The sequence below is a fragment of the Poecilia reticulata genome, chromosome 18, assembly GCF_904066995.2.
Source record: "Poecilia reticulata chromosome 18, P_reticulata-male-v2, whole genome shotgun sequence".
NCBI lineage: Eukaryota > Metazoa > Chordata > Actinopteri > Cyprinodontiformes > Poeciliidae > Poecilia > Poecilia reticulata.
The window spans coordinates 10889807-10905864 of record NC_088847.1 but is presented as its reverse complement, the minus strand read 5'-3'; the positions used below and the strand labels follow the sequence as shown (position 1 = coordinate 10905864).

Below are 16058 nucleotides of genomic sequence, written 5' to 3'. Positions count from 1 at the left end.
AAGCTAACGTACACAGTGCGGTGCTTGTTATATAAGTGGTTCGGCCCTGGGTTGCCAGAATAAGAAAAACACAACAGAAAGTACGTCTCATAGTAACGTACAGCTGTCACATTTCATTCATACTGTAAATGTGTTTTATAGCCCACGCGTCAATGAGGTTTACAGCCCGGCTAGCTCAGTCGGTAGAGCATGAGACTCTTAATCTCAGGGTCGTGGGTTCGAGCCCCACGTTGGGCGCTAAGATTTTTTTTTTTTTGTGTGTGTGAGTGATTTGAAAATAAGATTAAAAAAAAATTTGCAGCGTAAAAAAGGTTTAAAAAAAATCTCAGAATTATTTGTCAAAACCACTTTGCAATCAACCAAACAATCTTACAACTTGTGGATGATTAATTTGAATTTTGAATGTACAGTGGAAATCATATAAAATAACAGAAAAAAATGTAATTACTGAAGTAATGAACTTTGTTTTATTGAGATGCACCTGCGCTGCAATTTCAAAAAGTATTAGAAATGTTAAGCATACGAAGCACCGCCAGGTGGCGCTTTCACACAACACTCATTTAACTCACTCAAAGCTGAACAAGAAAAGCGGAGCTCCTGTTATAAACAGGGCGCTACTCATCAGCTGATTGAAGAGCTTAATAATGCAGTGTGGTGGTTCAGGTTACAGCTACAGCTGTAAACATATATGTCAAACCAGTAGTTAAAAGACTGCCGTGAAGGTGGAAGACAAGGAGGCGTGTTCACGCCACCATGTGATCGGAAATTACCCCTGCAGAGAAAGACAAAGTGCCGAAACAAGGGAAGCGGAGAGTTTGAGCGGGGTTCTTCAGGATTCAAGGAGCTGCTTTTATTCAGCAACACTTCCACAACTCGCTGCTTCGCTTCGTTTTCTTTTCACCACAGTCAAACCTAGCAAGCCACCTTAGTAAGCTAAGGTAAGTTATGTTTTATAATAAATAAATAAATAAATGTGCCTTTAGACGTTTGTTTTCCACGCAGCAACTTTTTAATGTAAAACTTAATGCTTTTGTGAAAAAATTAGGATACATATTTTTATTGGCTAGCGCTAACTGAGAGTTAATTTGCAGTGTTTTGCTGTGTAAGTTGTGAATGTTATTTTCAGCAGCTACGTGTTTGGCTGCTGTTTATGTAGTAATACACTGGTTATTCCTGTTGTGCACTGCAGGCTGCATTAATCCACACGGAGAGGGCTCAACCACAGTAGCGCTATGATATAATATGTTGTTTTTGACTGACTGTAGCTGGAGGGTAACTTCACTTTTATTAAGGGAGAACAAAAGGCTAAAATAACATTGTCTGGCCTTTTAAATGGGAACACATTTAAATACTGTTACTACATGCTGGTAAAGTGTCTTTTGTTGACAGTAGTTGTGTTATTTTAGGGAGTTTCTGCCAGTTACGTCTATTTAAAGCATGCAGCACCTATTACAATCAGATACGTCTCTGGCCCTGCTACTGTTTACCTGTTTAAGTCATGACAGAGGATATTGCTTTCATACACAACACCAGGGTCAGAGCAGGAAATGAGTACCTGTTGCTGCTCTCTGTGTCATATTAAATTTTACTTACTGATCTCAGGCTCAGAGGTGGGGGAGGTTTACAAAAGCATGGCTTGGCTTCTGGATTTAACTATGGTCTTCATGCAAATGACGTGAACTCAGTGCTCACATTGTGCGAAGGTTACTGTTGTGAGCCCATATACATATAGAGGCTAATGCGTGGAAAAAATTACAGTTATAATCTTTTTGCTCTGAACATTTAATATATTCCATATAAGGTGTTTGTTTTGCAGAATAGTACCAGTTATGATGAAGGCAGGCTGCAGTGGACTGGAACTAAAGTTGCATTTTAGCCAGGTTGTGTAAAACTCACACACAGATAAATGTCAGCGATGGTTTGTTGTTCTGAAGTTGGAAGCTGTGCAGAGTGTCCAGGTGCAGTGGCTCAAAATGAAGCAAAGAAGAAGTTCTAATAGCCAATTTATAGCAAAATAAAATTAGTGGATATAAACTTTATTAGAAATTTTTCAGATATTTCTACAATTGACTTAAATTGCACATTAATTTGATAATTGTAGGCTGATTTATGTCTATATTACATGTGAATATTTTACTGCAATGAAAATAAACTGATCTGCTCTGTTTTGAGCAGACAGGTACGATATGCTAGATTTACGGTTCCATGCTAACCATGTTTCTTACTGTAACATCTTTACAACAATATCAGTAATTGTTTATTTGTGTTTTAAATCAGTGTCAATATGTGCTGTATAATTCTTAAAGGTTTCCAAAATAAACCTTTTCCGATTTGACACTGATGACCTGAAGCATTTATTTTAACATCTGTATGATACTTTTAGAGGTGGGCGGTATGGACTTTTTATCGCAATATTTGTGGTACCATACTGATAATGATAAAAAAATTATGATAATTGAGTTTCTAGGGAACTGCCTGGCTGTGCCACAAACACAAATGCTGCTCTTGAAAAAACTTTCTCATCAGAAATAGGATTCTTCAGGATGCTATTTAATGAGAGAAAGTGTGATTCACATCATTAAGCTGCACAAAGTAACTGCGCTTAATCATATTTACTTATAGTGATGATAAATTATCAACGATATGATAAATGCCCTCCTCTAACCACTTTGATGCTTATTAGCTCCCATTTCTGCTCCCAATGCTCGAGGCATGCACATCTGAATCCCACCAGTGTTATTCTAATCATAGTGACACATTTAGGTGCTTAAAACGGCACTGATGTATTTGCACTGCTTAAAGTAGATCATCCCCTGGATCCGCGTCGCTCTCGGAGGATGCGACGCTGTCGGTTTTCGTGCTCTGTCGTGTTGCTCCTCAATCTGCAGGCTTTCTTCTCGCTGTGCCTTGATCTTTGACCTTGACTCACATTAGAGGAGGAAGGGAAAACCGCATGTGATTCTTGTCGTCCCTGTTCTCACAGATGTCTGTGGTTCCTGCGAGAAAATATGTCAAGCCGGTCACTGATCTGTGCAATGTTATCACACGGTCTGTCTGTTTTTTATTTGGCTGAACTTTCGTTAATTAACCAGAGTAACTACATATGCAGGGCCTCATCTTTGTTCAGTCTGTCAAAACTGAGATCTGGCGTTATGATGAGGTGAGAGAAACTTTGATCTCTGGGCTTTTTTTTTAGAGGATTTAATTATACAAGTGCATATCTTAATAGATTGGAATGTCACCAAACATAAAATTCATTGAAAGACTTTAATTCCAGAGTCCCACAGTCAGGACAATAGTGTGACATGATCTTTGCACAACAATTGAAGACATGGAAGCTAGGTTAAACATTCTGTTCCGTCTCTCACTGTCCTTAAGAGACACCTACTACGCTTAATCACAGCTGTCTTTACTAACGGTGGGTTGAGTTATTGTGATCGAGTCGGTCTTCTGATGCAACCAGTGACCTCACCACCTAGCCAACCAGGGACCAGCAGGCTAATGACATGTCTTCAGCAAAAATTGCCACATTTGGATCCCCAACAATCCAGATGACACGAAGGCAGCTATCAAAACAACATCAGCTTTCACTAGACCTCAACAGAACCTCAACGCCGTGCCGCGCTGACGCAGTAATTCAGTTGAAAGGAGCCACCACCAAGTGTTACGTGCATGATACTTGTTCTGGTCTAATATTCAAATGTTCAGAGAAACTTGACTTCTGAATTCTCATTAGCTGTAAGCGATTGTCATCAAAATGAACTAAAATGGATTGCCGTGTGAATAATGAATCTCATGAGGTGGGCTTTTTGAACGTAGTTACTGATGTGAACTTACTCTCAATGAAAATCTGACTTCCTGAGATGCCTATGAATGGTAAACTGTGCTGAAAACGCCCCTGTGCAGGTTTGATCTTATGTGTAAGTCACACAAACCGCTAACCTAAATTCAGTTTCAATAACAGCCCTGCCTTTCAAACTTGGCAACAACTTGTGAGCTTTTCATAAAGCATCGTTTGGCATACTTTTCATCTAATAGCATTAGTCGTTGGCCTCAGCCAGCTTCAGGACTATGCGGCACATTTAGCTGTTTTCTTGTTCCCTTTTTAAAGCTCACTTTATCCCCTGCAGTTGCCTCCTTCTAAAAATGGTTAAGAGATTTTGTTTCAATGTCACCAGATTAATTTAGACACGCAACGCATTCACCTGGCTTTTAATAACAGGTCAGCTCACCCTGTAGGAGAAACATGTCAAGCGTGCATTGGTAAACGTTGCAAAACAACAGCTCTTCTGTTCTTCCTTCTGCCAGCTCTGTATTTATGTTTCCCTTCCATTTTAGATTTTGCTTGTAGCTTTTCGACAGCCTACGATGTGTATATCCTTCAGAACATAAGATGTTATAAGCATCCTCCATCTGCACGAAGCCCACCAACTGCGGCGTCAGCTCCTACGTAGCTAAGCCTCTTAGACGGTTTTGTTGTTTTCCTTTAATTGAAGCCTCTGTCGGGAGTCTGTGGCACTCTTGGCTCTACTCGCATGACCCCGCTGATCACTCTGCTGAACTTCTTGTAAATATCGAGTTGTGCCAAAACCCCTCGCATCCTCTTTTTAATCCCTCGTGTTCGCCAGTTACCTTTTCCCTTCTCTTTTAGCACATGTCGTCTGATCTAATCATTTCCACCTGTTCCCAGCTTAACGACGCTCCTCTGTTTGTTTTGCCCGAAGCTTCTCTCTCTCTCATTGCGTCCTAAACTGGTTTTGCAGGGTCGTTCTGGGGTCAGACTGCTGAAATGACAAAGCTGTGACGGTGGACATCCAAGAGTCTTCCTGCTGGCCCAAATCGAGTGACATGGCTGCTGCAAAGAAGAGTGAGTTTCTCTTATTTTATTTACTCAAATAGAATCCACCAGCGTTTCCTGGTTGAAGTTTGCTGTACTAGCTCACTCGCGCACACCAGAAAGACCTATATAATTTATATAAGAGCCTGACAGTAAATCAGACTAAACTTTTTTTCTCTTTTAGGTGAGTTGGGATTTAATTACTAATGCCAGAATAAGTGAAACATTTTTAGATTTTTCTTCAAAGATAGATGTTTTCATATGTTTTAGCAGCATTATATTTAAAACTGTGTGATGTCGGTTAAAAAAACAAAACAAGTTGGATATTTTCCCACAAGCTTTTTACAATAGTCCCATTTGTATGCAAACTTTAACTTCCAGGTTGATGCCTTGTTGCGTCAATATTTTCATATAGTCCTTCATCAGGAAGCCATCACTTGCACCAGTCCCTCCTCCTTCAACGTCAGTTTTATGACTTTGTCTCTTGAGTACATTTGTAAATTGTAATCTTGATTTTTATGTTGCTTTTGGAGTAATGGCCTCTTCCTCTCTGAGTGGCATTTTAACTCTTGATGATGCCGCACTCAGGACTCAGTGCCTACAGCAGCTCCCCACCCCGCCACCAACCTGTTCATGTGCCGCCCTGGGCAGCTGCCCATATTGCCTTTATCAAAATCCTCCACTGATGGTCAACCATTGTCTTTCTGATAACTCTGCCTATTTATTTTTCATGATGTCACTCAAGGAAGCATTGTGCTCTGGGTGTCTACCTTAAAACACATCCACAAGTGCAACTTCATTTTGTTCAAACGATGCAAATTAACTAGAGGTGTGCCGATCGATCGGCCACCGATCATAATCGGCCAATTTCCATAAAAAAGTGTATTATCGGTGATTTCTGGTCACGGTCCCTTGTTGCCAAACACTTGCATCTCATTTCGCAGCCTGCCTGTGCAGCTGGTCTCCTCTTTCCTTCACACTGCGCAAACGCGCAGCAACAAATCCTAAGCGATGTGTAACTATAACACACTGAGTGATTGAGGATGTTTGCGTGTTGCGGCGGAAAATTGAAGCATTTGGGGTGAAGCAGGTCAAAATGCATCAACACAATGAATCTAATACGACATAAAAACAATGCCATACTTGACGGAGTTTGGCTACATCGAGGCTCACTGCAGTAAAAAAAAGACATACGGAGGATCAGATAGCAGGTAAAGCAGCGCACAGCTACAAACACTCACCCGGATTAGCATGACGGTCAGAAAGCCAAACAAATAACCCGCAAATTATTTAAGTCTTCAAGCTGCGATGTAAGACGCTGGTTTTGTTCTCGCAGTTGAATCGCTGCTACACGCTACAGGTAGTAATATTTCACAGACGGAGCGCCGCTTCTGCTCCACCTGGTAGTGACTCTCACACCGAACCTCTGTTTAGAGCTGCAGCATCTAACCTAAAAAATACATTTTACACACAAATTTTACAAAACCCTGACTGCTGAAACGCTTTGTAAATATTTGAAAAAAAAAAATAAAAAATCTGAAACTAATTCTTCTAATTATTCTGGCACGTTTAGTTATCCTAAAACAACCTAAAACTGGAAATATAGTCAGATTTATTATGGCATCTATATGCATAGACCTGGTTGAAAATGTGTCTTTAAGATGTTCTTAGAAAGAAAAATCAGTCATGTTGCAACAAAAAAAAAACTGCATACCTGGGTTGCATACCAAAACGTGCAACTGCAAGCTCAGGTTTCTTTCTAGTAAAAGCCAAACAGTGTGTAGGTGAATGTACTACCAGAACTTACTTGCGCTTCACTGCTGAAAGCATCATTTTATCATTTACAACTCAATTTTTTACTCTGACGGGTTGAAACGGCTCTCATTGATCTTTTTTAGAGTCGCTCTGTTCTGTATTTTCTCCCACATAAGACGTTTCGCTGATAAAGCTGGGCCCTCAACGGTGGTGGCAATCAGGTTTATAAGCTCTTAATTACAACATCTTGTAACCGAGAACACCAGATTAAGCTTTTCATCAGACTGGTGGCGCTGGTGAGAAGGAAAATCAATTGAGCCAGTTCACGGCCGATTTTTACCAGAGGAAGCAGGTGTATTCTCACTTAATCATAATAATGAGAGACAAAAAAGATCAATGACTGAACAGGTTCATGTTACAGCCTGATTAAGCCTTCAAGTTGCAGCAGCTTCACACAAACCACAATGACAAACACCAAGTAGTGTGAGAAGATTCTGACTGCAGAAGGTGAAGTTCTCAAGTCTCTAACAGGATTTCTTCTTGATTTTTTTTCCCCACAATATTTCTTAAAGAGGTTGTAATGGCCACGTAAAAAGACTGGTGTCAAGATGAGTGAAGATGAAATGGAAACTCTGACAAACTAGTTTGAAAATCTTCACAAAGTCACAAACAGCACCTCAAAGACCATTTTTTTAGTTGGTGTAAGTCACTGAAGTTCATAACCAAAACAACATGGTCACTTGAGAAAACACAAAGACTCCCCTCATTTTGATTTGAATTATTTAAACAGTTTAGTTATTGATGTTACAGACGAGACAAAAACAGATTTAATGCATATTTTCTTGGCCTGAGCCTGCGTGGAGTGAGCCAGAAAAGTGAAAGATTCAGCTGAGTAGAAACAGACGTGCTGCATGTCAGGTAGACTAGAGAGGCACCATGAGCAGATATACAACAGATTAGACTGATATGAGCCAGCTGACTATAGCTTTATGTTTATCTGTGTTACTAGCCATGTGATTATTGATTTGCTGCACAGATAGCTGGAGGTCAGTGTATTTTACCGTTCTTCATATCTTGTAAACTTATCGGGTTATATGATCTGACTGAGTATCTGAATCCTCACCTGATTGACTCTCTGGACGTCTGATTTGACTGTTAGATCCCTTTTCTAGGAACTGCATATGTAAATAAACTAGTATATCTGTTATTATTTTGCATAGCTAAATGCAAAAGTTGTGCTGTTTTTGGACTTGATGTAAGTGGGAAAATTTGTCCGTGCAACCTGAATCTTGTCCAGCTTGGCCACAATAGAATATATCCTGCCTAAAATATCAGAGAATATCTTCCTTTTGATTAAAACTCGAAGGTAGAAAGAGGATTTTTTTTCCAAGTAAAAACACATAAATAACAAATCAAACATTAGTAATTTCATTTAACTTTCACTTTCAATTAAATAAATGGTGAATAGCAGACCTGGCGTAGGTTTTGGCACATATGTTACACATTTATGTCTTTATTTTTATGTATTTTGCAGATTTTCTGATCCAGTGTGAATCAGAAATCACATCCCAGAGCTAAGAATATCTACTCAGTATTACAGTTAACTTACTTTACTGATTATTTTAAATTAAGTATGCTTTATTAAATAAGAATGTTAGTTAACTTCAGTTATTTTTGTACTCAAGTTAGTCTCAAGTGCAACTCATTGTAGTCTTAAAAAGGCCTTTAAAAAAGCCTAAACTTAACGTACTGGTACTTGTAAAACCCCAGGTTACCTGTGATGCTGTTATATCACAAAGTTCTTGAGTGTGTCTGTTATGGCAGAAGAAAATTTTGAAATAGGAGTTAGTCCTTTGTGAGAGGGAACCTGTTTTTGTGCTTCCATTTGGGTCTCGACTGCTTCTAAAAACACCCAAACCACTTAAACAAAAGAAGAAGAAAAAAAGCACTTTTTGGCAATAAGTTAATTTTTTGGTGTCTGGAAAATGAGCCACTTTAACTTCCTGATTGTTAAGTCACATTCGACTGGCACTGCCCTGTTACCTTGCAACCCAAGTTTGCTCAGCTGGATTTACCAGTGTAGACGCTGTACAATGGCTGCTGGAAAAGACAAGTGTTTTGTTGTTGACTTGCCATCCAGAAACCATTGGCTGCTTTCTTGTTGGGTATGCAGGAGGCTCCACTTCTGCTTTTCGAACATGTATAGTTGTATAATTGTGCATTTGTTTGCAGCCATTTTCATGTGCGAGTGTAAACGTTGATTTGGGGGGCGTGGCCAGCAGCGTCTTTATATGGATTTAAAGTGATAAAATCCCTTAAAAAAGCTCAAAATAGGAAGAACTGAGCAGACTCGCACCTCATTATTGAAGAATAATTTTTAAAGGAAGCATAATAGGCCACCTTTAATAAAACAGGAAATACAGTTTGTCAGGAAAGGCTACATAACATAGCTGTTACCAAAGTAATTTATGCAACTGTCATAAAATAAAATGAAAATTGTGATAAAGAAAATAAATGTCTCTTTAATACCAGAAAACAGATCAGCGACTTTATGCTGCTTCTTGATTTTGTTTGTGTGGATATTAAATATGGGATAATATTTCATTAAATGCCCTTAAACTGAAAGAAATCCTCTTTATACACACTCTCACCTTTTGTCATAATGGGCTTATTTCAGCCTGACTGCCTTCCACTGCAAAAGTCTGAAGTATAACAATTATTATTTGTTAAACGTGTAATTATGTTGTCATGGAGCTCTGTTGTGAGTCTCTCTGGTTTGCTTTATTCAAACAACTCTTCATCAGGAGGATTGGCTTTACATGAAAGAAGAATAATGGGATGATAAATTAGACTTATTTTATGTAAAGAACAGAGTTACAATGTGATGTTTTAAATTTGCATTCTTCAATTTTCTTCTCTTAAGAAGGTAATTATAATTTTTATGTGTGCCAAAACTCGGTTATTATTTGATCTGTCTTATTTAGGCTCATATATCCAGAGTTTTGCGTATTGTGCTGCTGCTGTGTGTTTCTCCCTGTTTCCAGTTTTTCTTTTCTTTCTTTTTTGACGGTTTCACACAGCACCAAGAATTTCTTCAAGGAAATTGATTTTCCAGGAAATAGTTTGGGAGGTTCAGGAAAAAGATGTTTTGTCCTCTAAACAAAACCAGACAAGATTGAGACGGGGTCAAGATGTTAGGTGTCCCTTTCTTCTGGACTCAAATGCAACAATCTAAACAATGTTCAAACTTTGATCACAGGCTGTTGCTTAAGCGCTGCACCAATATCTATCAGGTGTTTGTTATGCACGGATTTGATTTTGTTTTAAAAGTGGATCAACCGTGTATGGCTAGAGTCTTTATTAAAATCCTAATATGTTTTGGATTTAAATGACAGCGCAGCAGCGTCAGATAAGAAAACTCATTTTGAGCCTGACCTCCCTTGACTTTTGTCATCCTTTACTCTGGATTTGGTAGAGCCTGAGGAGATTGCCCTGTCTCAGATCTCTGGAGTCATAAATTAAGTTTGAAGTTTGTTTGCATTTTGATTGTCTTGCTCCAGGACCTCCAGTAAGGCTATGTTGTCTATCATAATAATGTTAGCTTTACATTTGAAATAAAAAGCATCAGACATTAAAAAGCACTTTTTGATGCAACATGAGCTCCTGCACATATGGAACATGACGTAACTCCAAACTCATCATAGTGACCCAGTTTGCAGAGGGCAAGGATTTCTAATCTTTAATACGAGACGGAATAAAAGTTTAATAGAGCAGGAACCACATGGGAAAGGAACTTATGTACTTTATGTAACATCTGTCTCAGTCACCATGTGTATATTTATGTTATGTTTGTGTTTACATTGTACTCTAGGAATGATTATTTTAATTCAAAGACACCAAACTCCAGTCGCTGTTTGCCACCATCCTGCAATTTATAAATGCATCTCTTTTCCTACACACCTGCGTCCAATGAACGCCTCGTTAGCAGACTGAATGTTGTGAATGGAAACAAAAAGTAGCAGTCCAAGAAGTGATTCAAGTAAGAGTAATAAAGTATTTGATAAAAAAAAGGTCACTGAAGTACTGAGTAACTGACCAAAATATCAATTATTTGATATTTAAAAGGGACATCATCAGATGGACCAAAATATAAAGTTATGTGGAAATTTTGGTGTTCTAAAGATCAAAATGAAAATTTGTTAATATAAGTAACATGATTACAAAATAACAAAATCAGTCAAAAGAAATAATGGTTAAAGTCAATTCTTTTCAATCTAAGTCTTTAACAAAAACTGCAGGTGAAGTTTTGGTTAAAACAAGCTTGGTCTTCAGTCAGTGAAGTTACTCACAGCGGGTTGAGTAAAATCCAGAAATTTTACTCAAGTAAGAGTAGCAGTACTTCACAACAAAATTAACCAAGTAAAAAGTACCACATGATAAAAGTACTTCTAAAAGTACATGTTTTTCCAAAGTAAATGCAACTAGTTTCTACTCTGCACCTATTGTTGGATGTTTCAGCTGAAATGCTAAATAGCAAGCAGCACAACTTTTTAATTCAGCAAAGCATTTTGATACAGTTAATAATTACATACAAAAGTAATTATTAACTGGGAAGCAGCCAGTGGCTCTATCTGATATATTTAGGGTCACCAGTCGCCCTTGACCACACAAGTTTTGCTTTGGGAGATTCTCCACTGGAAAACCCGTCTCCCAGAGAGCTTTCTGAGGAACACTAAGTTTTGACTGATTCAGTTCTGGTCTCGTTTCTTTTTAAGAACTATACTGCTTGACAGAAGAAAAGCATTGAAAATACCCTATGAATGTTTTATGTTAGCAGAGCTCACTTCACATTGTGTGTGAGACAGCAGTGCATAGTTTCTTTTTAAATGGCTTCTTGCTTCCTCTGACTTTACTTTATTTACTTATTTACTTTATTTTGTATGCATAGTGCAATCTTCATTTCAAAGCTGAAATGAAGCCCAAGCTCATAGAGTCTCTAGCAGTGTCGGTTACTACAAAACAAATCTCAAATTATTTGCAGAATAAACCAACAAGAACTAAAATAGTGGAGACAAGCAGATGCCATGGGACATATTTAGCATAAAAATCAAACAGCAACAACCCTGATTTCTATGGGAAAATACCAAGAACTTATTCAAGTGTCTCTTAAATGGCAACATGATATTAATAGGCTACTTCATAAACAATACAGAAGTTGATATATTGCTTTTTGTGCTCCTGTTTGTGCTACTGTAAATGTTTTCCACTGTCAGTTTGTGGAGAGAGTTCTGCTGTTGAGGTAGCCTTTTAAGCCAAATGGTATTTTCTCTGAAGGATTTCAGTTTCTTAGCCGATGGAGTTAATTTGGAGTCCAGATCGACATTATGGAGTAGCAGTGAACTCCTTAAACAAACGAGTTCAGTTCTGTGACTGAAATTAGTTTTTTTTTTTCATGTGGGTTTGTGGTTGTAGTCGATGAGTCTGGTGGATGTCAGGAACCCTAATGACGGCACTGATGGATGTTAATTTAAACATTGAACAGTTCCAAGAATAAACATTGTGGGCTCTTCATTACAGTCATGAAGGGAGACAGGTGGCGGCTGCTCAGCGTCTCTTTTCTTTGAACATGCGGTGCCTTCTGCAGCAGATAACCCTCCTTTCCTTTTGTTTTTCAGGGTGTGCAAAGGTGGGAGGCGTCCGCTTCCCTGAGGAACTTCCCTCAGTCGGAGCCACGTCCCACGTTCACTTTGACGAAAAGCTGCATGACTCTGTTGTCATGGTGACCATGGAAGAAGACGGCAACTTCATGGTCAAGGTGGGGCAAAAAAAATTTATTATTACAATAATAAATGCTTACACAAAGATGTATTTACACACGGCATTATGAAAGACAAAGATAAGCAGGCTAAAGATATAAAAGCTTGAATTGAATGAAACCCTGCTTTTACACGCACAAGTACCTAGTTGCAAGTGTTTATCGAATTAGAGTAAATGCAACATCCAGACAGTTTGTGGTGAAGATTACGTGAAAAGAGAAAATCACCTGGACAACATCAGCCATATTCAAGATGTGTGAAATTGAAAGGAAGTATTTTAAAACATGAAGATGTATTTAACCCGTTTAAACTCAGAAGTGGAAATAAAACAACACTGAACTGGAAGCTCGTCAAGCTGGCAATGCTAAGAATGTCCCACAGCTTAAAAAAGCCAACTTAATAAAAAAAAAATTCTTCAATTACTGTCGCAAAGGATCTGTGACCTTCAGAATCGCTGAGGATCAGGTGCTTTGGTTCTATGGAGCGCTCTTTAGATACAGCATCTAGCCAGCGTGTGGTCTGCTCCAAAACAGAGCAGCGCAGGAGAGTCAGACATGCCTGGTGGGGAAAGACCTGACGAAGGATGTAGTCGTTGTTAAAAGTATTTCTAAAGGCTTTATGCCAAAATAATGAGAGAGCAACTTTCCTATTACTTGACATACAATAAGATAACCATTCAGCTGAACAACCTGTAAAAGCCCAGGTGGTATTGTGAAAGCTTTGTAAGCTCTGATAGGTCAATTCAGATGCCCTGCTAAGGATATGTATTTAAGATTTTGCATTAAAGGCAAGTTAGGAAAAAAAACACCCCAACAAGTCAGTTTTTTGTTATTCTTGCATTTAATAAATAGATAAAGTGTTGGTAATCCAGCTGACATAAACCTGAAAAAACGTTATTTCAGGCTCATTTAATGCCAGACAGGGATGGGGGGAAGTGACGTGTCATTCATCCAGCGGCCCGCCCTGTTTTTGAGTTAAAAATGTTTAAAGTTGACAGAAAATTTGAAAATATCACTTGATAATTATGTGTTATTGAAGGATTGGAAAACACCAACCTGAACATCAACTATAAAGTCTTAAAAAATGCAAACATTTTAAAAAGATTTAAATAAATAAGCAATGCTTAGGCTGGTGGGGGCACAAGTAAAGCCTGGTGGCCCGCCAGGCTTATGGGGGAAACCTTGTGTCACCTTTGTTGCCTCAGATTGATGCCAGTCAGATTTTCATTATGTTTGAGACATTTTCCATGATTGGCGAAATTGTGTGGTTTTCCAGATGTTTACAAAGAGTAGATTAAAAATGTTGTACCTCACTGGGATTAACTCAAGTTGTTCTCTCATTCTGTACTTTGACGTCACAATAAGTGAAAGCACACAGTAGTGCCATGAAGACTGTCTGCAAAGGTAAATAAATGCTGTGATTAGTGTGGTTAAACCGTTTTCCGGAGCTGAGATACTTCACTGAAGCTCCTATTAAAACAGAGGAAGACTGAAACATTGGCTGGACATTTTTAGTGACATAATGACGCTGAGCTTGTTTTCTGGCTGTAGAAACTCCAAACTGGTTCTATGCTAAATATATATGTCCCTGAATGACATGCTTTCTAAATCTGGATGTGATATTTAGAGATAATGCTTTGATTCAATGTGCCAATTCCCCTTAGTTTCCGTGAAAATGGATTGGTCTTATCTGCGAAATCTCCAGGAAAAGATTAAACTCTTCTTACCACCATTAATCTCGTCTGTCGGCTATAAAGGCTTACAACAATGATATTAGACTTCTCTGATGTCACGCCCTAAACCCTCATGGTGCTTTAGTGGGGAGCTGACCAAATGATGGTGCTAAAAGGATCCAGAGCGGAGAGATTGATACAACAATTTGTCCTAAAAGCGGTTGCCATTTGTTTGTTTTTAAGCTATTGTTATTCACTACTTCTTTGAATAAAGTGTAAATCTGTTTGATGCAGTTAAATCCTTTCCTTAGCTGTAAGACTTTTTTTTTGCTGAAGAATGTCAAAGCAAAGTTATGGGTTATAATGGTCCAATCAAAGACGCACCTAAAAATGTATGTTTACAGACACTCTTTGTCTAATCTCACTGAGTTTTAGCTATTATAGTGAAGTTTTCACTCTTAAAATGTCCAGTTGGTTGAGACTTTGCATCTGTAAAAATGTTTTTTATTAAGTACCGACTCAGCTGTGCTGAACACAAATACACCTCACACTTTTGAGAGTTTTGTTATATGAAAACCTTGTATTATTTTTCTTCAACTTCACAATACTTTGTGCTGGTCTATAAAGTAAATGTATACTCTGTGGGTGCGGGTAATATTCTCAGGGAGTTCCTGCTTCTCTGACCATTCATGTTGGGTCAGAGTGCACCAAACTAATGAGACTCTGAGGTTTATTCAATTACTTTTGAGTGCTGGGTTAGTTACCAAAACAATTTTGGATTATTCACAGTAAATTTTAACAAATCTCATCTAGTCTGAACTGTATTTTAAAGTACCTCGTTTTACCTTTGTAAAGTCGAGGTCTTTCTATTTCACGTCAAATGCACCTTAACAAATGTTCTCCTGTTATTTTCTATGAAACGACGCATAGCGGTGGCATCTGGTGGACCAATGATGCTCCAATGCAGCTATCCTTTTCAAACCTGTGCAATTCAGGAGCATCGAGCCTACTGAATAAAACATCAACAGAAATGACATCCCGGCTCCCTTAGCTGCCCCTCTTCTGTTGCTGCTTTTCTTCTATTGTATTATAGCAACGTTTGCTGTGGGAAATCCCTTCAAAATGGAGAAATTCATTTTTGAATTTGAAAAATATTGCCTACAATTCCATTATTTTAAGGGAAATGGCAAAAAAGGTATTGCTTTCTGAACTATTTCTCACTAAATTGGCTCCACTAGTGAGAAATGTAGCATAAGGGATGGCATACAGAAACTATGCCAAGCTTGCAGTTTGATGTTGTGTAAAATATTTGCATAGTAATCATTCTAGGGTTTAGTTACTTTATTTTGGTGTGGCAAGTAGTTGTGGACGATATGGACTTGAAGTTTTATCATGATATTTTGTTGTCACTTGTTTTTTAGGTAACTATGGCTGTGGATGCATGGCACAGCCACCACAGACCCACAAGCAAATACTTCTCTTGCAAAAACATTCCCCTTTGTTATTCAGTTCTTAAGGGCGCCAGTCATATAAAATAGTAATTTGTGTCACTAAACTGCACACAGTTACTGCATTTAATCATCTTTTCAAATGTATTAATAATTATAGATATTCTGAACGGCAACGACGCTAAATTAAAATTCTTATCACGGTAACTGATAAACAATGCAATAATTGCCCACCCTTAGTTCTAAGCAATTTATTTGTTTTGTTTTAGGCTACAACCCTCTGACATAAAAGACATCTGAATCTGGTTAAAATCCACAGATTGGTTTTTACACATCCAGTGTGTTAAAGGGGTCATTTGATGCTTTGCCCTTTAGTTCAGCTCCTTTTGGGGTCTGGACAAGGTAAATAAGTGGCATCCTGAAGTGAGAAGATTCATATTGTGGGCCATTTAGGTGCTTTTACTGCTTGGTGAATGTTTACATTTCTGATGTTACCAAGCTGCTTGTTTGGCTGTCAACTCTGCAAGCAG

General features: G+C 38.4%; 1 protein-coding gene and 1 non-coding gene across 3 annotated transcripts in view; both read left to right on the top strand.

Annotated features, from left to right (window-relative positions):
- adisspb (adipose secreted signaling protein b) overlaps positions 1–16058 on the top strand; it is a 35220-nt gene that overhangs the window by 5672 nt on the left and 13490 nt on the right. Inside the window, exons 1-3 of one of the 2 annotated variants that reach the window (XM_008427957.3) lie at positions 609–938; positions 4764–4867; positions 12268–12407. In XM_008427957.3, coding sequence (XP_008426179.1) covers positions 4849–4867; positions 12268–12407 — 159 coding nt within the window. In that variant the 5' untranslated portion in view covers positions 609–938; positions 4764–4848. Of the gene's footprint in view, positions 1–608; positions 939–4763; positions 4868–12267; positions 12408–16058 lie in introns of those variants that run through there. The other variant, XM_081598948.1, reaches the window with a different exon arrangement.
- Positions 165–237, top strand: trnak-cuu (transfer RNA lysine (anticodon CUU)). The gene has a single exon. It is a non-coding gene; the product is annotated as a tRNA-Lys (tRNA).